The 25,299-nt window shown below is 41.7% G+C and overlaps 1 protein-coding gene across 1 annotated transcript; it reads left to right on the top strand.

Annotated features, from left to right (window-relative positions):
- On the top strand, window positions 1–25,205 carry zbtb34 (zinc finger and BTB domain containing 34). Its single transcript, XM_055919611.1, has 2 exons — window positions 1–1,196; window positions 16,367–25,205. The coding sequence occupies exon 2, from the start codon at window positions 16,400–16,402 to the stop codon at window positions 17,918–17,920; it is 1,521 nt and encodes a 506-aa protein (XP_055775586.1). The 5' UTR covers window positions 1–1,196; window positions 16,367–16,399; the 3' UTR covers window positions 17,921–25,205.
- Window positions 25,206–25,299: the final 94 nt, after the last annotated feature.

Genomic DNA, 25,299 nt, shown 5'->3' with positions numbered 1-25,299 from the left:
TGTGCAACATATCAATTGAATTGTCACTATCAGGATGGTTCTATGTGACAACCATGAGACGGAAAAATAGGGTCCATTCGACACATTCTATTTATATAATCAAATTGCTAGGCTCTGGGCAGGGCGTCGTTGGGCTGATAGGCACTGGGCACGATGTAGTTGGTAGCCATGGCGAGGATTGGAGCTCCGGTGGGGACACCAGGGAAACGGCCGCTAGAACCAGCGATGTCGATGTAAGGCAGAGGAGTGCCAGAGTCCACACCGTACTTGTTCAGCCCAGAGGCCATGATGAGGAAGGCAGCGGGGGTCTGATGTCCGCGGGGTGTAGCAGAGGATGTCAGGTTGTTGCTTTGCAGAATATCCTCATACTCAGACTTCCCCTTATAGAAGTCATAGTCCTCACGCAAGATGTGTTTTTTTTTTAACCTTTATTCAACTAGGAAAATAGGTTAAGAACAAATTCTTATTTACACTTACGGCCAAATCCGGACGACGCTGGGCCAATTGTGCGACGCCCTATGGGACTGCCAATCACGGCCGGATGTGATGCTGCCTGGATTCGAACAGAGAACCTCCCCGCTTTCTGCCACTGATGGGCATTGCCAGAGCGATGGGCAGCACCGTTGTCCATGATGATAGAGTAGTTGGGTCCCATGGTAGAGTTGTCAGAGTGGCGATGGTAAACAGCTCAGGAGACACCTCACGTACAGCCTTCTCTCTCATCTCACAAAACAGGTCGACCATCACCATGCGTCCATCAGCATCTGTGTTCCCTACATGAACCCTGCGACTCGCACCTGACACCACCAACTAGGTAGCAGCCCATAGCATCTCTCGCCATTGAATACAAGCGGTTGACGTCAATAACCCTCATCGAATATTCAAAAATAATTACAATAATGCAAAGAAAGAATAGGCGGGAGCTTGAAAGCCCCGCGGTGCAGCTTTGTGGACAACGACTCCGATTGCTAGGGCGGAGGGACATGCATCTTGCCATTATATCCATACTATTTGGTATCTCGTCATTATATCCAAATCTCTGCCCAGACAGAATCATTGGCAGGTCGGGCTCGAAACATAATACACTTCCGGTTGTATAAAAAAATTGCAGCTACTGACACAGCTGGAGTGGGGGAGGCCTTCCACTAGTGAAAGCGAGCTACTGGGGGGAATGGGCGACGTTTGATCGGGAAAAGGTGAGTTTGACAGAGTAAAAACATTGATTTGGACACTAATCGAATATAACCTCATCGTCAAAACGTTGCTGCTTGTGTCACTTTGGTGAAAAAGGTTCCACTCTAGCAGCGCGCGCTAACTGTTCAACGTGGGTAACGTTAGGTAGCGCATACGCCTAGCACATTTTGGGGGAATTTGCCTGTTCTCTTCGATATCTGTTAAGAGCCATGGTCTCAGCCCGCACAGGTTTGTTCTGCATTACATAGCTTGCTTAATATTCAAACACTAACGTTAGCCAAATTACGTCAATTAGACCTAGTTAGCTGGCTAACCAACATTAACTTATTTTGGCTAGTCCCAAGTGTGTCAGTCTTGTGTTTTTATGCCGTAGGATGTAGCCACTTAGAAGCTAGCTAGCCTGTCAGAATTTGTTGCAGGCTGACGTTAACGTCCGTTCGGGCGGCAGCAAACTTTGCTCGACTCTAGACAGACAGACATGGAATAATGCGTTGCAACTTTTCGAAGCTAATGTCTGTCTCGTTATCTAATTTTCTAATTCTAGTGGGAGCTAACGTTTGCTCAAATCAAACTTTTTCTCAACAGGATTATCTTGTCAGTGTATCAAGATAACGCCCAGTTCATGTAGCTAACGTTAGTTCATTCAATTTCATTTGCATGGATCCAAAGCAATGGCGCTATTGCATTATTAACGTTCGTGTTTTTGTGGAAATGGGAAGGTCGATTGCCTTTAGGTAGGTAGGTGACATTTGTGGGGAAATACTGTGGAACAAGTAACTAATAAACTATCTATCTAGCTAGTATCTAACTAAATTACCGTGTTGCAAGTAAAGTTGCCTAGTCTCCTGCATTGTCAGTTGATAGTTAGCTAGGCATTTAGCTAAATAGCATGCAAATTAGCTGCACTGATTGTAAACAAACATTGTAACAGTAATACAGAAATATAAAATGTAGGCTATTGGCTTAAAAAACACATGATGGGTCTGTTTTTTCGGTAGTCAACTTTACATGGAGCATCTGACCTTGAGAAAAGGCCAGGTAAAACCACTGGCGGTCTGGTTGTATGTTGTAAACACTAGTTATAGACATGATGTAAGGACACAGCAGTACAAAGTGCATTGTCATCTGGGGTCATCCAGTTCACCTGCATTCTCCTTTAATTCAAGGGTAGTTATATTAATTTGTTACAGTACAATTGTGTGTGTCCCTTTCACTAGCTAATGCACATACAGTACTTTGTCTATAACTTGGACTTGGTTGATCCATACCACAAACTCAAAGGGCAGTGCACTGTAATAGTTTATTTTTTTCATATGAAAGGGAAGACAGAAAAACAACACCCTAGAAGCCCATACAACCTTCTAGGGTTTTCTATTGTGCTGCAGTATTATAGGAGTTACTCAACCACTGAATATTTTCACTGCATGGCTTGTCAGAATATACAGACAAACCAATTAAGCCTTGTGCCTGAGTATTATTGACTTTGCACACATTAAACCCTGCATTTATAGTCATGGTTCTCATCAGGATAAGCTTTAAAAGGTTTTAGTCTGCCTCTGCCATCAGTGTTGATTGAGCAGTACAAGGGCAAGCTGCTAGGAATAGCCAGACGAAGGAGGTCTGGCTCTGAATAAAGCAGTAATAGCATTGATGTGAGGTTCTCATTTTAATTCCTTTATCAAAACATTTATTAACATGGTCTGTTTTGACATCTCAATGATGAGTAGTTATTTAGGCTAAATATATCATTGAAGTTGTATTGGGTCATCTGTTTTTGAGAACAGGTTAAGGAAGTTATAGTTATTACCAATAGGCTAGTTAGCATAGTGTTGGATTTGCTCAGCTCAGTGCTCCATTTGGGTGAGTATAAAAGAGGGAGGATTTGACTTCTCTGCGCAACGACTTACAGGGAAGTAGTTTTTTGTTGTACTGATTAGACTATGACCAGCAAATAGGCCTATGCAAAGCCTGATTTCCCTTGCTAATTTTGTAATAGCCATTTTTTAATTAGGCCTTTGCTACTTGTAATTGTGCTGCAGTTATTCCACGGCAGCTTGGTTATCAGTTTCTGGTCATTGAAATGTTCTTTCCCCAAAGGGACTGGCCTGAACAGAGATGACTGAACGGAGATGGTACTCCTGTGTAGCTCAGTTGGCAGGGCTGTGGGTTTGATTTCCAAGGGGGACCAGTATTAAAATAGATGCACTCAGTACTGTAAGTCGCTCTGGATAAGAGCATCTGCTAAATTACGTAAATGTGAAAACATTTAAATGTAATGGCTGAATGGCGTGAATAGTAGTCCATGTCAGTAATTGAAGTAAGCAGAGGTTAGAGTGATGACCTGCCAATAGAATGAGGCAGGTAGTGACATCCCAAGTGGGGTGTTATTTTCATGGTGTTGGTCGCATTTTGATTAGGCTAGTAGCTAAAGGATTGCGTTGTCTTCCAGTGCTTTTTCTCCAATGCATTGGGAATTCTAATAGGCCTGTTACACAGATGATAGGAGATTATAGGCTAATGGATAATGGAACTTTTTCTCATGTCTTACTCAACCCAGAAACCCAATTTCATGTGGGTCAGTGCTACATTTATTAATTCATTCCTTGTTATTTCCAATGCTCAAATTTAAAATACATCAATGTGCTTGCATGTTATGCTGCTCACACCAGGGCAGATAAGATAATCCCCACAAATTATCCCCTTCCAAATTCACAAAATACATTTTTCTCAGAAGTCTCCCACTCTGCAGACTATTTGTTGCCCATCTCATATTGCTCTATCATGTCTTGCTTGGTTTTGGCTGCATGCTGTTTTGCAAAATACTGCTTATCTTGAAGTAAGCATTCTTTGCTTGTTTGCCAGTGCTGATGGGCAGGTTTTGGAGGTTGTCTTTGAAGTGTAGTCTTTTGTTCAGCCATAAGTCACAGGCCCACAATAGATTGGGCCTTTTCATTTTGGGCTTAATCAGACCTGCTAAACTAAAGTGAGTGTTTGTGTTTCCCATCCAGTCCATTTCAGCATTGCTTATGTGACCGGCACCCCTTTGGGTTCAGCTCAGCCACAGAGCATACATTCTTTGGCTGCCCTTCAACTTGGCTCTCAGTTCAGTTTGCAATGCATGGTGTTGGCAGTGGCCACTGATAGGTTTAATATGCACGCAATATTTGCAAGCCTCATGATGGCAGAGTGAAAATAATGTAAGACTGCACCTCCATTTTCCCTTTCTCTCCGTCTTGCTTCTTTCCCCCTCAGTCTCCTGTGCCAGGATGAGAACATATGGGTAGTGTGACAGGTGTCTTGGCAAGCCTTGGCAATTGGAGAAAGTGTTTTTGTTCTCAAACTGCTGACAGAAGATCATGCTGAATTGCCAGAGAGAGGCGGGCCGGGAGGGGGAGAGATGGGAGAGGGGCCGATGGATTGGGGGGGGATAAAATTGTATTTGTCACATGCTTCGTAAACAACAGGTGTAGACTAACAGTGAAATGCTTACTTACGGCCCTTCCCAACAATCCAGAGAGAAAGAAAATAGAAAAGTAATAACGCGTAATTATAAATACACAATGAATAATGATAACTTTGCTATATATATATGGGGTACTAGTACCGAGTCAATATGCAGAAGAGGGCAGAGCTGGAGAACGGTCTCAGACAAACCAGTTTTTGTCAAATTGCTCAGGCCAAGTGGCTAAAACAGGATACATTTGAGCAATTCCATATTAAGGTCAACCTGAGCATGAAAAAGTGAAATAGCTTACTTCTTAATTAAACTACTTTCATATTTACCTTGAATGTGTAAATTTTGAAGTAAAGACTACATTTGACCTTTTATATTTGCCAAATCGAATGTTATTGTTACTACAAAGTAGGATACAAATTCTCAAAAGAAGTATTTTCAGTACTCGTTCTAAGCATAACAGATGTGACCGTTATGGACGCTTCATAACTTGATCAATGACTCACTAGTCAGCAACACTGCATAACACAATCATGATGGAATGTTTATGCCCTTCCTACTGCTTCCAAAGTGTGTTTATGTTTGCAAACAAGCTAACGGACTATTTTTATCTGTGTGTGTGATCTGTTTCGCATGTACTCACGTTCTCATATGAACTGCAATCATGCGTTCTGCTAACTGGAGCATTGCATGTGATCACATGGCATAATAAAGGTCTTAAATTCATAAACATAATTAAGGTCTTAAAAATCCATAACAAAGTTTCACTGGTCATGCTGAGTTTGTTAACTTCCTTGAGTAACTACGGGTACCCCCCAGTGATAATATTGATCTGTATCTGTGTAGTCTGCAATGCGCATGCTTGTGAACTGCAGCTGTCAAGTCTCAGAATCTCTACGAAAGTGCAAACCTTGTGCCACTGGTAGATTATAATTCAATTATTTTGATTTTTGTACTATTTCAGTAAGGAAAATCAAGAAGTTAACCCTTCATATGAAAGACGATATAGTAGGGATGAGTGAGGAATGAGTCCAGCTAGCTCAAATAAACAAGGGAATGAAATGGGTGTATCAATCCTTGAGTCTAGGGTTAGAGGTATACACTGAGTCTACAAAACATTAAGAACACCAGTTCTTTCCATGTCTTACACTGGTCAGGTGTAGGCCATGATCCCTTATTGATGTCACTTGTTAAATTCACTTCAAATCAGTGTAGATGAAGGGGAGGAGACGGGTTAAAGATGGGGATGCACCAATATTACATTTTGGCCGATTCTGATATTTTCCTTGCCAAAGAAAATGATACCAATATTTAACATTTTAGCAGCCTTTTAAGCATTCTAGTATAGTTGAACAACGTGTCATGTTCAGTTAGGAACAGATTGTTTAATAACTTGTAAATGAGAAAAATGACACATCCATGAATGTATTTTATCGCACAACAGGTATTCGTGACACATATTTTAGCTGCCCCGCATTACAAAGATGGTTAAGTTGTTGGTGGCTCTTCTTACTATCCCATTTTGACTGTATGGAGAAACTTAAACATGCTTTGAAAGAAATATTGGTTTAAACTAAAATGCAGTTAATCAATTTAGCGTTGACTGCTTGAAAAAAAAATGCCGTCATAAACTGCTATAAATGGCACAACTTTTCAAATGTGCTCAACTGACTTGACTAGTAAAATGAGAGCTAATTTACAACACCAGCTCATCTTTCATTTAGGAATTAAAAAAAATATATATACATACACAACTGCTTTGTTTTTAAATTAATTAAAAATCTTGACCTACAGTGAGGGAAAAAGTATTTGATCCCCTGCTGATTTTGTACCTTTGATCATTTCTTTGTCAGTGGGCAGTCTATAATTTTAATGGTAGGTTTATTTGAACGGTGAGACAGAATAACAACAAAAAAATCCAGAAAAACACGTCAAATGTTATAAATTGATTTGCATTTTAATAAGGAAAATAAGTATTTGACCCCTCTGCAAAACATGACTTAGTACTTGGTGCCAACAAGGGTTTTGCCAATCACAGAGGTCAGACGTTTCTTGTAGTTGGCCACCAGGTTTGCACACATCTCAGGAGGGATTTTGTCCCACTCCTCTTTGCAGATCTTCTCCAAGTCGTTAAGGTTTCGAGGCTGACGTTTGGCAACTCGAACCTTCAGCTCCCTCCACAGATTTTCTATGGGATTAAGGTCTGGAGACTGGCTAGGCCACTCCAGGACCTTAATGTGCTTCTTCTTGAGCCACTCCTTTGTTGCCTTGGCCGTGTGTTTTGGGTCATTGTCATGCTGGAATACCCATCCACGACCCATTTTCAATGCCCTGGCTGAGGAAAGGAGGTTCTCACCCAAGATTTGACGGTACATGGCCCCGTCCATCGTCCCTTTGATGCGGTGAAGTTGTCCTGTCCCCTTAGCAGAAAAACACCCCCAAAGCATAATGTTTCCACCGCCATGTTTGACGGTGGGGATGGTGTTCTTGGGGTCATAGGCAGCATTCCTCCTCCTCCAAACACGGCGAGTTGAGTTAATGCCAAAGAGCTCCATTTTGGTCTCATCTGACCACAACACTTTCACCCAGTTGTCCTCTGAATCATTCAGATGTTCATTGGCAAACCTCAGACGGGCATGTATATGTGCTTTCTTGAGCAGGGGGACCTTGCGGGCGCTGCAGGATTTCAGTCCTTCACGGCGTAGTGTGTTACCAATTGTTTTCTTGGTGACTATGGTCCCAGCTGCCTTGAGATCATTGACAAGATCCTCCCGTGTAGTTCTGGGCTGATTCCTCACCGCTCTCATGATCATTGCAACTCCACGAGGTGAGATCTTTCATGGAGCCCCAGGCCGAGGGAGATTGACAGTTCTTTTGTGTTTCTTCCATTTGCGAATAATCGCACCAACTGTTGTCACCTTCTCACCAAGCTGCTTGGCGATGGTCTTGTAGCCCATTCCAGCCTTGTGTAGGTCTACAATCTTGTCCCTGACATCCTTGGAGAGCTCTTTGGACTTGGCCATGGTGGAGAGTTTGGAATCTGATTGATTGCTCCTGTGGACAGGTGTCTTTTATACATGTAACAAACTGAGATTAGGAGCAACCCCTTTAAGAGTGTGCTCCTAATTTAATCTCGTTACCTGTATAAAAGACACCTGGGAGCCAGAAATCTTTCGGATTGAGAGTGGGTCAAATACTTATTTCCCTCATTAAAATGCAAATCAGGGCCTCCCGGGTGGCGCAGTGGTCTAGGGCACTGCATCGCAGTGCTAGCTGCGCCACCAGAGTCTCTGGGTTCGCGCCCAGGCTCTGTCGCAGCCGGCCGCGACCGGGAGGTCTGTGGGGCGACGCACAATTGGGCTAGCGTCGTCCAGGTTAGGGAGGGTTTGGCCGGTAGGGATATCCTTGTCTCATCGCGCTCCAGCGACTCCTGTGGCGGGCCGGGCGCAGTGCGCGCTAACCAAGGGGGCCAGGTGCACGGTGTTTCCTCCGACACATTGGTGCGCCTGGCTTCCGGGTTGGAGGCGCGCTGTGTTAAAGAAGCAGTGCGGCTTGGTTGGGTTGTGCTTCGGAGGACGCATGGCTTTCGACCTTCGTCTCTCCCGAGCCCGTACTGGAGTTGTAGCGATGAGACAAGATAGTAATTACTAGCGATTGGATACCACGAAAATTGGGGAGAAAAGGGGATAAAATAAAATAAAAAAATAAAATGCTAATCAATTTATAACATTTTTTGTATGTGTTTTTCTGGATTTTTTTGTTATTCTGTGTCACTGTTCAAATTAACCTACCATTAAAATTATAGACTGATAATTTCTTTGTCAGTGGGCAAACGTACAAAATCAGCATGGGATCAAATACTTTTTTCCCTCACTGTATACCTGCCATGAATGAACAATAGAAAAGGCATTGGTCTTCGTAAAATTGTTTCCAGTGACTCTAGATGGCTGGGCTACAATTAGAGGTCGACCAATTAATTAGGGCCGATTTCAAGTTTTCATAACAATCGGTAATCTGCATTTTTGGACACCGATCATGGCCGATTACATTGCACTCCACGAGGAGACTGCGTGGCAGGCTGACTACCTGATATGCGAGTGCAGCAAGGAGCCAAGGTAAGGTGCTAGCTAGCATTAAACGTATCTTATAAAAAACAATCAATCTTAACATAATCACTAGTTAACTACACATGGTTGATGATATTACTAGTTAATCTAGCTTGTCCTGCGTTGCCTATAATCGATGCGGTGCCTGTTAATTTATCATTGAATCGTAGCCTACTAGGCCAAAAGGGTGATTTAACAAGCGCATCTGCGAAAAAAGCACTGTTGTTGCACCAATGTGTACCTAACCATAAACATCAATGCCTTTCTTAAAATCAATACACAGAAGTATATTTTATTAAACCTGCATACTTAGTTAAAAATATGCAGGCAATATTAAACTAGGGAAATTGTGTCACTTCTCTTGCGTTCATTGCATGCAGAGTCAGGGTCGTTGCGAACTAATTTGCCAGAATTTTACGTAATTATGACAACATTGAAGGTTGTGCAATGTAACAGGAATATTTAGACTTATGGATGCCACCCGTTAGATAAAATACGGAACGGTTCCGTATTTCACTGAAAGAATAAACGTTTTCGAAATGATAGTTTCCGGATTTGACCATATTATGACCTGAGGCTCGTATTTCTGTGTGTTATTATGTCATAATTAAGTATATAATTTGATAGAGCAGTCTGACTGAGCGGTGGTAGCCAGCAGCAGGCTCGTCAGCATTTATTCAAACAGCACTTTCGTGTGTTTGCGAGCAGCTCTTCGCTGTGCTTCACGCATTGAGCTGTTTATGACTTCAAGCCTATCAACTCCCGAGCTAGTTAGCAGGGTGCGTGCTCATAGCCTTTCAATCGGTAACGTCACTCGCTCTGAGACCTCGAAGAAGTTGTTCCCCTTGCTCTGCAAGGGCCGCGGCTTTTGTGGAGCGATGGCTAACGATGCTTCGAGGGTAGCTGTTGTCGATGTGTTCCTGGTTCGAGCCCAGGTAGGGGCGAGGAGAGGGACGGAAGCTATACTGTTACACTGGCAATACTAAAGTGCCTATAAGAACATCCAATAGTCAAAGGTATATGAAATACAAATAGTATAGAGAGAAATGGTCCTATAATAACTACAACCTAAAACTTCTTACCTGGGAATATTGAAGACTCATGTTAAAAGGAATCACCAGCTTTCATATGTTCTCATGTTCTGAGCTAGGAACTTAAACGTTAGCTTTTTTACATGGCACATATTGCATTTTTACTTCTCCAACACTTTGTTTTTGCATTATTTAAACCAAATTGAACATGTTTGATTATTTATTTGAGGCTAAATTGATTCTATTGATGTATTATATTAAGTTAAACTAAGTGTTCATTCAGTATTGTTGTAATTGTCATGTAATTGACAAATGATTAAATACATGTTAAAAAATCAGCTTTTTTTGGTTCTCCAATAATCGGTATCGGCGTTGAAAAATCATAATCGCTCGACCTCTAGTTACAATATGACTGCCCATTTACAATTTTAACATTTGGGGTTAGTTTTTCTTCACAAAGAAGACCTGCTCGGCTTTGTTACGAGAGTCTGTTTCTGAAAAGGCTGCACTGAAAAGTCTGCTGCACTGAAAAGGCGCTCACTGTCCACCCTACTACACCCTAGTACATAGAGCACCAAGATACTTGCGTTTCCATCTTGTCCAGGTGTCTGTAACATTTCACGTAAACCCTGTTTCTTGTCTGCATCAAAGTAGCGGTCCTTGTATTGAGCATGGTGGCGACACAGTAAAGAGGCTCAAAGAGAATACCACCGAATCACATGTTCACAGCGAGTACTTTTGTAAGTTTTAACTCCACGGTCTGTTGGAAGTTTTGTTGAGCAGGCGTTTTAATGCCATGACAGAGGGTATCACGTCTGCTGCAGATGCAGTTGAAGAGCTTATTTCTCGAGTCAGTTGTTTGAATGGATCTAGGATTGTGTTCATGTTTTCAATGAGTCCACTGGTTTGTACTGATGTGTTGCAGGTAACTCATAGTCAGCTGCGTACACGCCAAGCACTCATTTTTGTTCCAGCAGGTTCTCCATGTAAAAAGTACTGTTCCTTCTGGTGGAAACGTCTTGTTTAACCTGTCTGGCTCTGGCGTTCCGCTAGCGGAACTCCTCCCACATTCCACTGAAAAGGCAGAGCGCGAAATTCAAAAGATATTTTTTTGAAATATTTAACTTTCACACATTAACAAGTCCAATACAGCAAATGAAAGATACACATCTTGTGAATCCAGTCAACATGTCCGATTTTTAAAATGTTTTACAGCGAAAACACCACATATATTTATGTTAGCTCACCACCAAATACAAAAAAGGACAGACATTTTTCACAGCACAGGTAGCATGCACAAAGCCAACCTAACTAACCAAGAACCAACCAAACTAACCAAGAAACAACTTCATCAGATGACAGTCTTATAACATGTTATACAATAAATCTATGTTTTGTTCGAAAAATGTGCATATTTGAGGTATAAATCAGTTTTACATTGCAGCTACAATCACAGCTACCGTCAGAAATAGAACCGAAGCAGCCAGAGTAATTACAGACACCAACGTCAAATACCTAAATACTCATCATAAAACATTTCTGAAAAATCGATGGTGTACAGCAAATTAAAGACAAACATCTTGTGAATCCAGCCAATATTTCAGATTTAAAAAAAAAAATCAAAAATAGTGTTTTACAGCGTAAACACAATATAGCATTATATTAGCTTACTACAATAGCCTACCACACTACCGCATTCATTCAAGGCACGTTAGCGATAGCAATAGGCACGTTAGCGATAGCGAATAAACCAGCAAGATATATATTTTTGACTAACCTTGATAAGCTTCATCAGATGACAGTCCTATAACATCAGGTTATACATACACTTATGTTTTGTTCGAAAATGTGCATATTTAGAGTTGAAATCAGTGGTTATACATTGTGCTAACGTAGCATCTTTTTCCCAGAATGTGCGGATATTTTTATGACACTCCAACTATTCTGACCAAATAACTATTCATAAACGTTACTAGAAAATACATGTTGTATAGGAAATGATAGATACACTAGTTCTTAATGCAATCGCCGTGTTAGAATTCTAAAAATAACTTCATTACGACATCCAGCTTAGGTATAGCGAGAGAGTACCCAAAAGCTGGGCGCAAACGACTAGTACAACATGTTCGACAGATGTATGAAATAGCATCATAAAATGGGTCCTACTTTTGATGATCTTTCATCAGAATGTTGTACAAGGGGTCCTTTGTCGGGAACAATCGTTGTTTGGATTTTGAATGTCCTCTTCTCTAGTCAATTAGCACGGAAAGCTAGCAAAGTGGCGCTAAGCTCTCCTTCCTGAACAAAGGCACACAATGCAACACGCCTAACGTCCCGAATAAATTTCAATAATCTAATAAAACTATATTGAAAATACATACTTTACGATAATATTGTCACATGTATCAAATAAAATCAAAGCCGGTGATATTAGTCGTCCATAACGACAGCTTATCAGAAGGCAAATCCAGGTCCCTTCACGCGCGCTCCAGACAACAGGAAACTGGTGACACGTCATGCCGAGAGCTATTATTCGACCCCAGATCAAGTTATTCACTCCATTTCTTCTCTCACTGCCTGTTGACATCTAGTGGAAGACGTATGAAGTGCATGTATTCTAATATATATCAAGGACATTAATAGGCAGGCCTTAGAACAGTGCATCAATTTCAGATTTTCCACTTCCTGTCAGGAAGTTTGCTGCAAAAGGAGTTCTGTTTTACTCACAGATATAATTCAAACGGTTTTAGAAACTAGAGAGTGTTTTCTATCCAATAGTAATAATAATATGCATATTGTACGAGCAAGAATTGAGTACGAGGCCGTTTAAATTGGGCACGATTTCCCCCCAAAGTGAAAACAGCGCCCTCTGTCCTCAACAGGTTAAGCCGTTTCGTTTTCACTCTAAGCTGCTCCTGTATTGCTTGCAGGTGGCTGTATGCTAGCTGTGAGTGTTTAAAATTACCCACTATCTTCCTAACTTGCCACTGTCAGATATGCTGTGTTGGGCCAAAACACCTTCGTTCACAGCATGTGTGCCATGCATGGAAAACTGGCGACTCCGCATTCTTCAAAAGCCTTTGTCATGTTACATGCATTATCACGTAGCACATCGTGTACTTTGTTCTTGGGGATTTCAAACATGTTCTCAAATGCCATTGAAATGGCAGCAGCAGTAAGAGAACCAGCACATTCTTGAGCATGCAATATGGCTTTCCTCAGTACGAAATCCTCGTCGACCCACTGTGCTGTCAGACTCAGCATGCTCATGGGGCTGACATCGCTGGTCCAAATGTCAGTTGTGAAACTAGTAGCAGTGACGCCCATAGCAAGTAGCTTGCTGATGTGCGATTCAACAGTACTGCGTAACTCCGGTAGGGAAACATCTGAAAAATAGTGCCTACTTGGTAGTGTGTACTGGTGCTCGACCAGTCTGCGAAAGCCAACATCATCCACAACAGAGAACGGTTGATTGTCAATGGCAATGAATTCCATTATCTTGGTGTTAATGGATTTCACCTTTGAGTTGTCTCGCTGAAATGTTTTTACTCTTTCAAATGACTGCTCGACTTGAACTTGTTTAGTTGTTGGAAGTGTGCGCCTAGTTTTTTTCTGCTTTTGTCCTAGGTAGTCGCTGAACGTCTGGGGGATGATGCACTTTCAAATTAGTAATTAGGTTTGTGGTATTGAAAGATTTAACTTTTTCCCATCTGGAAATAATAGCAGCACAACCGTTGCATATGGCCTTTTTGTTATCTTCCTTTGAAACTTCAAAATAGATCCACACCGCAAACATTGTGGGTTAGGTTTGGAATGCTGTGTTGCACGTGTAGCGCTGTATTTTTTTGTGGCTTCATTACGTCACCTACCAACGTTATCCAGGTATGCACGTCAGCTTTGACATCAGTTTTGCACATCGGCGTTAAACTAGACAATACGGTTTAGGCCCGATGTTGGCATTTTTGGCTAATATCGGCCGATTGTGATATTCTCACTGATATATTGTGCATCCCTAGTTAAAGAAGGTTTTTAAGCCTTGAGACATGGATTGTGTATGTGTGCCATTCAGAGGGTGAATGGACAAGACAAAAAATATAAGTGCCTTTGAATGGGATATTGTAGTAGGTGCCAGGCGCACCGGTTTGTGTCAAGAACGGCACACAATTGGCCCAGCATCGTTAGGGGAGAGTTTGGCTGGGATAGACTCATTGTAAAATAAGAATTTGTTCGTAACTGACTTGCCTAGTTAAATTTAATTAGGAAGGTGTTCCTAATGTTTGGTATACTCAGTGTATATACAGGCAGTTTGTGGAATTGGTAACAGATAAAGACTGACTGATGCTGTTGAAATGCAGTTCTTGAGGAGAAACGACCACACAGGATTTGTGTACATCTTGCCAGCCAAGAATGACAAGGCTTGGGTGGCTGCAGGTCAAGTTGTCCAGTCCCTGTGTCCTTTTGTGGACAACGGGGAGGGGGTTTCATAAAGCCTATGCTGTGAGATTAACATAAAGCATGAGTTTATTAAAAAAACTTTTGAGTTTGAGTTTTTGTATGTTTATTCTGTTACTCAATGGGTGATTTGACAACATTTTAATATTTTTAATAAAACATTAATGATCTAGAATAAAATTACTAAAACTTTGTACATTTGAAATGGTTTGCAGTTTCATTTGCGGTCTGTCTTTTGTGACCCTGTCACATCCATAACATTTTCCTCTAGTGTTATTGTGAAAGTGCAAATATTTCTATAATTGTTGAGGTATGCAGCACTCTAATTCAGAATGAAAGTAGAGTTTTTCCAAATGAAGAATTCTGAATTAATTTTCTAGCACATTTGTGCATTTATGGTTGCTTAATTAAGATGGGACACATGAGTGCACTTTGATAGCCTATGCAATAACTATTCAAGATACTGGTTATTTCTTTAATATATAAACAGTTATTTCGCACAGCGTCACCTCCATAACAGAGAATCTCCCATGCATAACGGTACATTTTCCTTTCTAATGTATATGTAACAATTTTTATATTTTCATCATTGTTGTTTTTGTGTGTAGCCAAGCCATTCTTTCAAAGTGGCTATTAATATTTTACCCTAAGACTTTGAGATTGACTTTAGCTGGTGTCTCCATTCTCCCAAAAATGGCTGTCCATTTCCCTCACATAAGTTTTGTTGTTCCGTTACTTTCAAAGTGGCATTACTTAGAATTGTGTGTCTATGCTTCCCCTATAGGGTTCTACAAATGTCTCACAGAATTGATAAGTCATTTCTGTGAGACATTTTGTTTCTCATTCTGTGTGGAAATGTCACATCCATAACACTGGAATTTCCCATTTGGCTCATTGCATTGGTAATTACGGCGCACTGGCCTGCATTTTCAACCCTCAGAGGGTGGTTAAGGTATTTCCATCTATGTTGTAGGCTACAGCATTTTTCTTTTGCTCTCCTTAACAAAGCAGTGTTCAGTGCTACTCTGGGTGTGACAAAGTGACTTTCTGACATTTACAGCTAGGCTGGGCTGGCTACCACTTTCTTGCCAAATAACCAGATTTTCGTCTTTCTTTGCCAAAACATATAAAACAACATGCTAGTGTAATTAAAATGCAGAAATGCTTTTAGAATACATTCTATTCCACATGGAGAACTACAGTTCTTGTCATATTCCTTCTAATGACTAATTTCAAATTGTGTCAGACTACCATGCTGCAGCACTGTCTATCTGTTCTGACCTCCAAGGTTTAAGGGCCTGCTTTGTTCGTGCTGTGAGGATTTTCACTCCAGATGAAACATCTGCTTGTATTTTTTTGTTGTCGTTAGTTGTTTTTCTGTGGTGCATATTACTTGTTTTCTGAGTGCTTTTGTGTGTTGAACTTGTGCACTCCCAACACTAAAGACATCCTGAAATGGGTGGAATGAATATGCTCTTGCACGCCATCTCCAAACTTGGATGAGGCTGCAGTTATCCCTACAGTCATTCCTTTGGCAAATTACTGTGAAATTGCCCAGCTGCTGAATGGATCTTATTTCAAATCCAGATTTCCAAATTGTTCTCTTACGAGAGTCAGTCGGGTCAATGCTGAACTAGGCTTTGACTCTCAATGCCTATTACTGTAGTATGTCAAATGCACAACATTTTTGCCCAGGCGATTCTTATCTGAATAAACGCTATATATATTTTTAAAAATATACCTTTTTCTGGCAAAGAATGAGAGGTTAGTCTAACTTGTACTGGCCATTTTGAAAGCATACAGTATCTTCTCAGGCCAGTGTGAATGTGAAATTCTATTGGCTGTAGCCAGGTTTCTTAGTGTTGGCATATTTCTGGCACAGACAGCCAAAGTTTGCTCATGAAGCATGCTTGTTGCTATTTGGCTGTTGTGGCACACCATGACTCTATTTGTAAAATATCTAAAATGAACCTCAATGTTAACTGTCAATGTTCTTTTGTATATTTTGTATGTGAAAATGAAACTTGAAATGCACTAGTCACTAAACTGTGACTGCATGCAGGTGTTCTCAGATATATCCTGATTCTTGGTCCTAATGATTGTTTTGTTTTATTTTCTGTTTCTGCCAGGTTGTCTACAAACTGGTAAGCCATATCCAAGAGATGGATAACGGCAGCGCCTACATAGAGTTTGACGTGCCAGAGTTCAGCAACACCGTCCTCAACCAGCTCAACGACTTGCGTCTGCAGGGGAAGCTATGTGACATTATCGTTCACATCCAGGGCCAGCCGTTCCGGGCCCACAAGGCCGTGCTGGCGGCCAGCTCGCCGTACTTCCGCGACCACTCAGCCCTGGGAACCATGAGCGGCCTGTCCATCTCCGTCATCAAGAACCCTGAGGTGTTTGAGCAGCTGCTGGCCTTCTGCTACACTGGCCGCATGTCCCTGCAGCTCAAAGATGTCATCAGCTTCCTCACAGCAGCCAGCTTCCTGCAGATGCAGGCCGTCATCGACAAGTGCACCCAGATCCTGGAGGGAATCCACTCCAAGATCAGCAGCGCCACCAGCCCAGACGAGGGCTCCCAGGCCAGCCGCAACGGTGTTAAAGACAGCAGCCTCTTCATCAACCCCACACAGATCTCTCCCCCGTACTACTCCAGACTCAGCATAGAGGCCCGCTCTGAGCTAGCAGCAGGGAAAGGCCATGGCAGGGCGCGGCACCAGGAGGAGGGCCAGTCAGACCGCCGCAGCAGTGACGGTGTGTCAGAGCAGGAGGCAGCCACGGAGGGAGAGACTGAGCAGGTGGAGCTGATTGGGAAGGACGGCCAGGTGACAGACGTGCATGTGAAGCTGGAAAAGACGGACCGGCCCAGCTACTCCGACAGCTCCTCGGCAGGCGACGATGGCTACCACACAGAGCTGGTGGATGGAGAGCAGGTGCTGGCTGTCAGTGTGGGCTCCTATGGTCCTGTCATCCAGGCAGCTGGCTACACTTACTCAGGCCTGTCATCTCCCTGCTTCGTGAGCCTTAGCAGCTCCAGCCCTTCCCGCTCCATGCTCAGTGGCTTCAGGGGCGGCCGGGCCAGAGCCAAGCGCCCCCCTGTAGCCGTCCCAGCAGAGGTCCTGAGTCAGATCAAACCAGGAAACGCAGAGGACAGCAGCGAAGCAGTGTTGGGTCAAGCAGGCTTTGAGAACGACGTCCAGGAACGGAGCCTGCGCAGCCAGTGGTATCCCTACAATGAGAGGCTCCTCTGCATCTACTGCGGCAAGTCCTTCAATCAGAAGGGCAGCCTGGACCGCCACATGCGCCTGCACATGGGAATCACACCCTTCGTCTGCAAGTTCTGCGGCAAGAAGTACACTCGCAAGGACCAGCTGGAGTACCACATCCGCGGCCACACGGACAACAAGCCCTTCCACTGTCAGATCTGTGGCAAGTGCTTCCCTTTCCAGGGAACCCTCAACCAACACTTGAGGAAGAAGCACTTGGGGGCCACAGAGGGCACCAATCACATGGACTCTCCAGAGAGGACGGAGGGGAGCTCTGGTCAGAAAGACCCAGAGGATGCCTCTGAGGGGATGGCCTTTGAGACGCAGTATGCTGAGGAGGCTCCGGCCACCGACATGGAGGAGAGCTCAAAGTGTAGCCCTGAGGAAGCCCAGGTGTCCAGGTGTGATTTTTAGGCCCCTGTTCTGGTTGAGGAAGCTTTAACAACATGTTTTCATTTTTTTTTTTTTTTTTATGTTTAGGATTTCTTTTGGAAGCGGCTCCTTCAAATGTTGAACCTACCTTGTACTTCCAGGTTTTCTGCCTGTCCATTTTAGTGAAAGTAGAAACATAGAAGAAGAAAAGAAAAGGGTGCTTTTTAAAAACCAGATTATTTCAAAAGGAAGGAGAATCAACTTGCTATTGATAAGGTGGCCTCAATAATCAAGGCCTCCTTATTGTTTTTGTTTTCTCTTTAATCTTTCCATGTTTTTTAAACATATTTACAGAGTAATATAGGCATGTTGCAATAATTGATATTATGAAAGCTCTGCTGCTTGTCACAAGTTTTTACCTGACCTGTTTTTGCACATGTGGCCAAAGGTGGTCACTTTACTCACAAGGAATTATTTTTCTGCAAGTGCAAAGCTTCATGTGACATATCTGTTCAATACCTCATGATACAACTACATACTCATAACAGACAGTATTTTATGAAACTCCACCAGGTTCTACCTCATAGCTAAGAACCTAACAGGAACAGAAGTGTTTTCCGTTTAAAAACAGTTTTGTTTTAGGATCTATGTGTTATATTTGCCAAACTCTAAGCAGAACAATCCTCAGTCTCAACACAAAGCCTTGATACTGTAGACTAATGTTCCTTGCTGGTTGTATGAACTCTGGACCTTGTCCATCAGTTCATGGTCAACAAGGATGTAATGTGGTCGAAGAAAGGATTTGCTATATTTAAGCAATTAGACCCGAGGAGGTGTGGTATAAGGTGAGTATACCACGGTTAAGTGCTCTTCTTACGCACGACGCAACGTGGAGTATATTGGCCATATACCACAAACCCTTGAGGTGCCTTGTTGCTATGATAAACTGCTTACCAATGTAATTAGAACATTTAAAAATATTTTAGGGGTCATACCCTTGGTATATGGTCTGATATACCATAGCTTTCAGCAAATCAGCATTCAGGGCTCAAACCACCCACTTTATAATGGTGTAAAATAAATATAAAGTATGTTGTGTGTTTGCATTGAGCAAGCTCAAGGACAGTGGATAGAGTACAATAATAGAACACAATACATTACATGATTTCCACTGTCTGTATAGCCAAGATCTAGTTTGCTTTTCAGAACACACAGGAGCAGATTCCACTTATCTGGATCTTTTTTTACCCAGTGAAGGTCACATGCAGTTGGCCACGGTGTGTTTTACAGATGTGATTCTATCTATTAATCGACATGGGATCAATGATTGAGCCTGACACTGAAGTCATTGGAGTGTCTTCCATTCTGATGGTGTTTAGTTAATTATTCTCAACCTGTTTATGTGAAACTGTTTTTTTTAATCTGTGTGGAGATGATGCTCAGTGCAGAGTTCCCCTCATTAGCTTGGCACAGCAGGCGCAGCGCTGCCCTGGATCTGTGCATGGAATCAATATGCTCACAGTATGCAAACAGGGAGAAGAAGGGAATATCCGCCATCTTGTCATGGCATTTTTCTGTTCACTCCATTTCATGAGAACTCTTGTTCTGCTCTCTTGTTTTCATTTACTGTTTCTGCCCTTTCCTGATCAGACGTAACTGTTGAGATGAGGGGATAAAATGGGAAAGCGCGTAGTCTCATTGATACTTCATTAGAAATTAAGAGATTGATGGTAGAGGGTTGTGAGAGAAGGTTGTGAACCAAAGTAATGGTGCACTTTTTGTGAGTAGAATAGTGGCAGTTAGGCCTATGTTAATTTTTTACATGTTTTTAAGAGCAGTGGTGACTGGTGACCATCAGTTTATTCTGTGAAAAAAAATAGGCTTTTTAATAGTCAATGATCAAATTATTACTGCATCAGTCAGTGTAAGACCATTTGACAACAGATTTGTACCTAGCTTTTTCAGTGTGAATTGGTAAATAATAATCAAAGGGCACTGCTGGCATTGGTGATGGTGCTCTGCTTATTTAGAGATTGGCTGGGCTCTCAGGGCTCAGCAGTTGGATGAATGTCATTTGACCACATTTCACTACTTTTGTTAAAGATGTAATTTTTCATATCGTCATAAGTAACTAATGCACACAATATGATTGGGATGGGAGGTAGGCTATGTTTGTCAGATATATATATTGCATTACATGGCTAAGCATTGCAATGCACAATGCCATGGCATAGTTTAGATGGCGAACGGGATTTCAATATTCTTATTGTGTGAAAATGCTTCTAAGTGCAGTAGTTTTTAATAATATGGGCCTAAATTCTGATAATTATTGCTCTAACGTCCTAGCCCAGATCAAGCTCTTTATTTGGTAGATGCGGTTAAGATCAGGTGGAAAGCTGATCCTTAAAAATCACTTTTTGGCGACAGTAATTTTGCTCCATTACCCCTCTGCTTGCTGACTTGCTATTTCAGCAGTGAGTTGCCTTCCTTGTATCCTATTATCTTTTAGTTTTTACACATGAACACACAAAACCATAATTACAGTATTGCAAGGAGCTAGCAGGCTCACTGTTTAGAGAGAAATGTCCCGAAAAGCCCAGAGGTCCAGGTGGGTGCGGACAAAATAATTTCCTCTTCATTTAATGTAGCACCACCATTTACTATGCCTGTTTGTTATTTTTCGGTTGTTTGCTGCATCTTTTATCACATTACCAACCCCTTGCCTTTGGCAGAACTTGGTTTCATTATTTTGCTGTGATTTTGTTTTCATATTGGTGTTGTGCAGTTTTGCATGTATTTCCATATTGTGTAATGTTAGGTCACCAATGCAGTCTTTTCTCCACTGAATGCTCACGACACAAGTGGTTGGCTCATTGTTTCACCAGATGCTGTTGGAAACTGTTCCGTTTACAACCAAAAGGACCTTTCTGTGATTCAGTGCGCTATCTGATTCACTGTCTCCATGTCTTGTTGCTGGTCAGTGACAGGCCCTTCCCTTTTTGTTTTATTTTTGTATTTCTCCATCAACAGAACATATGCTTGACAGTGTTGTCCAAAGTCAGCCACAATCTATTGTTCTCTGTCTAAATGCCTGCTAGGCTAAGTCTTGGATATTTATGTTATGCTCTGTGTGGTAATGCACTCTGCACATTTGCAGAACCATCTCTGTAAAGTCTTAACCCTGCTCTTATTGAATCTGTCCCTCTGTCCCCCTACTGATTTAGAATTGGGAATCGACACTGAACAAAGTTATAAATGCAACCATTTTTGATTTTACTGAGTTGCTGTTCATATAAGGAAATCAGTTCATTTAAATGTATTCATTAGGCCCTAATCTATGGATTTCACATGACTGGTAATACAGATATGCATCTGTTGGTCACAGATACCTTAAAAAAAAGGGTAGGGACTTGGATCAGAACCAATCCATGTCTGGTGTGACCACCGTTTTGCCTCGTGTAGTGTGACAAATCTCCTTCGCATAGAGTTGATCAGGCTGTTGATTGTGGCATGTGGAATTTTTTCACACTTCTTCATTGGCTGTGCGAAGTTGCTGGTAATTGCCGGGAACTGGAACACGCTGTCGTACACGTCAATCCAGAGTATCCCAAACATGCTCAATGGGTGACATGTCTGGTGAGGTAATGGAATTATGTACAGCACCACAATGGGCCTCAGTATTTAAGCATGCTATCTCTGTGCATTCAAATTGCCATTGATAAAATGCAATTGTGTTTGTTGTCCTTAGCTTGTCTGCCAATACCACAACCCCAGCCCCACCACGGTACACTCTGTTCACAACGTTGATATCAGCAAACCGCTGGCCCACACGACACCATGCACGCGTTCTGCAATCTGCCCGGTACAGTTGAAACCGGGATTCATCCGCGAAGAGCACACTACTCCAGTGTGCCAATGGTCATCGAAGGTAAGCATTTGCCCACTGAAGTCGGTTACAATGCTGAACTGCAGTCAGGTCAAGACCCTGGTGAGGACCACGAGCACGCACATGAGCTTCCCTGAGGCAGTTTCTGCAGAAATGTTTCGCAAACCCACAGTTTCATCAGCTATCCTGGTGGCTGGTCTCAGACGATCCCGCAGGTGACGATGCCGGCTGTAGATGTCCTGGGATGGTGTGGTTACACGTGGTCTGCGTTTGTGAGGCCGGTTGAATATACTCCCAAATTCTCTAAAAGGACGGAGGCGGCTTATGATAGAGAATTAACATTGAATTCTCTGACAACAGCTCTAGTGGACATTCCTGCAGTCAGTATGCTAGTTGCACGGTCCATCAACTTGAGACGTGGCATTGCGTTGTGACGCAGCTGTACATTTTAGTGGCTTTTTTATTGTTCACAGCATAAGGTGCACCTGTGTAATGATCATGCTTTTTGATATGCCACACCTGTCAGGTGGATGGATTATCTTGGCAAAGGAGAAATGCTCACCAACAGGGATGTAAACACATTTGTGCACATTTTGTTTTTTGAAAAAAGCTTGTTGTGCTTATGGGAAATTTCTGGGGTCTTTTATTTCAGCTCATGGAACATGGGACCAACACTTTACATGTTTCATTTATATTTTTGTTCAGTGTACTTTACCATGTAAAAGTATGGTCCTTAATAGGTTATTGTGCCAGGAGTCAAATCAAAGGTTTCCCTGTGGATAATTCTCAAAAGGTATGTCTATACATTGGGCCAACAAGAGGCATGATGAGTTTTCTAGATAAGACTTTTTTTCCCCAGTTCCTTGCTATTTCCAACTGATGGTCTTGTTACAACACACTGCAGTTGAATCCCACATAGGATGTTGCCAGATATGATAGTCATATCATGAAAGAAATGTATGAAGCCATAAGTACTAAAATTTAGATTGTTTCATTGTCATTTTAAGATGCCAACCATACAAATCCTAGAAATATTTTAAAGAAAAATAAGCTTTTGAATCTTGATCTGTGCCTTGCCATACAAACTATCACTAGCTGTATATCCCTGTGGATATAAAGCATCTGACACTTACAGTAGACATTTGTTTTGTGCCTGCCTTCAATAGAAAGAATAAAAGGATCGAGGACAAAGTATATCTATTGATAAAGTACTGTTGATTTTCTTCACTTTTAATTTGGATTTTTTTTTTAAATTGTAATCGTTTATGCAAAAATGAAATGTCTACAAGGGAATAGGCACGGAGAATCATGTCTGAGATACATGCCCATGTTGCTCTCTTAAGTTAGCAGGGTAATGGGCACCTCGTTTTTAGTCAGCCATACCATTTCCTTGTCATCAGACCCTTTTTGATACTTGTGTCCATTTGATAATGTGATGGATTGTGTTTTGTTATATCATGACTTGCATGGCATCAAATCACAGTCATGAGCTGTTCTGGTCCTCTCTCCAGAGGCTGTTTTGTATGTATACTGTATCCTTTCTGTTAGCACTGAGGACTATCTAAGATCTCCTTCAGTCTGAGAGAGAGGAGAGTACAGCTAGACTCTTCCCTCTCAAGATTAATTTTGTTACATCTGGCCAGGGGGACAGCTTGTTGAGAATGAGCAGGTAAAAACAAAGTGCAAATGTGCTCAGTTATAGCTGTTTTGCACATCACTCACATCACCCACACAATTGTTTAGAAATGCTGATTGCAGTTTTTGGAACTTAACGTTAGTTCTTGTTCTCGTCTCATCTGGCATATACTTAGAAATAGCATAACCTGTCTTTTGATACATTCATATTCCAGAGGGATATATCATTATAGTCTCCCCTTTTTAAGGGATTACTTTATCTTTAGGGACCTTTTTTCCCCTTAAATGGTGCTTTTAGTCTGGTCAGGTTATTTATTGATTTTTATATACAAAAGACTATATACATGCATATATACATTATAGGGGGATGGAGGGGTAATTTTGTTTAAATGCTTTTATAAACTTAAGTTACTAATACCACAACACTCACCAACCAACTGAACCTGACACTTGTTTGCATTCACTCTTTGTTCAAAACTATTCATATTAAAGGCGGGGGAGTGATTTGTGGGCCAGAAGTAATCAAAACGAAGTGTTTACAGGGAAGGCTGTTGGACTACTTTTTGAATTTGCAGCTCGTTCGATTTACTTTTTTTTAACTGATTAACTTCAGGTAGTTTATGAACACTGATATAGATTTCCATAGCTTCTCAGCCTTTCTCCACTGTGTAATATACAAAAGCAATAACCTTTTTTTAAGGGGATATATTGGTATCAATGAGACTAATCTACTTCTTGGCCTGTCACTTCTCAAACAAAAGCTGAATGTCAGGGAGCTGTAGAACTAAAGTAGGTCGAGGACAATTTGATATAGATTTATTTTTATATATTTTGTGAATCTTTGGACCGGTTAGGTGAAAATGCTCATTAGGTGAGACTGGTATTGCTGGTCTTTTTAAGTAGGCATCCAAAGCCTAAAACTATCAGTGAACTGAAATGCAAAGCTAAACATGTGATTCCGTCAAACCCCAATGCCACTGGTTTTAAAGTTGCACCTCCATCTGTGTCAAATACTGAAAGGGATTTTGGGCTCCACAGCCACATAGTGGGAGTGGCAATCTGTTTCATTCTAAAGATTTCAAGGTCTTCCCTTTCCCCTCGAGTACTGAGACTATAGTTTTAGCGGGTCAGAGTGGAAGTGGTCAGTGCTGCTTTAACTAAATGTTTAGACTGACCTGTTTCATTCTCTTTGATGTGAAACTCCTTGGTCTCTCACATTCTGTGGTATCTGGTTAAGTGTGTGGTCATATGGCAAAAAACTAAGTAGAACTCAGGGTTTATACTAGTGTTATAAAGTGGTCACGCTGGGTATACAGCTCGTGTGTAGAATTCAACGTGCACTTATATTCAGGTGGGGAAACAAATCCTCAGTCAGTGGTTCCCAAACATTCTGCCTCAAGGGTCTCACTGAACCCATGTTTTCCATTCCCACTCTGCATGCATGTGACGAGCTTCAATGCTGAGGAACAGGGGAGACCTTTTAGTTTGGCCCATTGTCCGTCCACCTGCCTCTAGTCCGTTCTACATACAACCACACAACCCAACTGTGAACCTCAACTCTACTGTTTTGTACAATGATGAAGTAAATGAAGCTAGCTAGAGCTGATGCTTTAACTGTTAACTTGCCATTTCTGAATTTATTTTATAGCATGAAAAATATATTTATTCAAATTATATTTTACTCATCATTCTGTGCTGCTTTATTTTGGTTCATAAGCTTGTAAATTGCTTTTTTATGATACTATGAAATGTCAAAAGAAAATGTGTTTTTATTTGTAAAATAAAGATGCTCATTTGGCACTCTCTTGTCCAGTAATTGTATTGTACTAAAGGTGGAGGCGAGCACGTTGTAGGTGAGACATTGTTGGGTGAAGAAACTGCAGATACGACCTGGCCAGCA

This window comes from Salvelinus fontinalis, chromosome 4 (genome assembly GCF_029448725.1).
Source record: "Salvelinus fontinalis isolate EN_2023a chromosome 4, ASM2944872v1, whole genome shotgun sequence".
NCBI classification, from domain to species: domain Eukaryota; kingdom Metazoa; phylum Chordata; class Actinopteri; order Salmoniformes; family Salmonidae; genus Salvelinus; species Salvelinus fontinalis.
The sequence above is the reverse complement of the archived record's forward strand: the minus strand, read 5'-3'. Positions and strand labels throughout refer to the sequence as shown.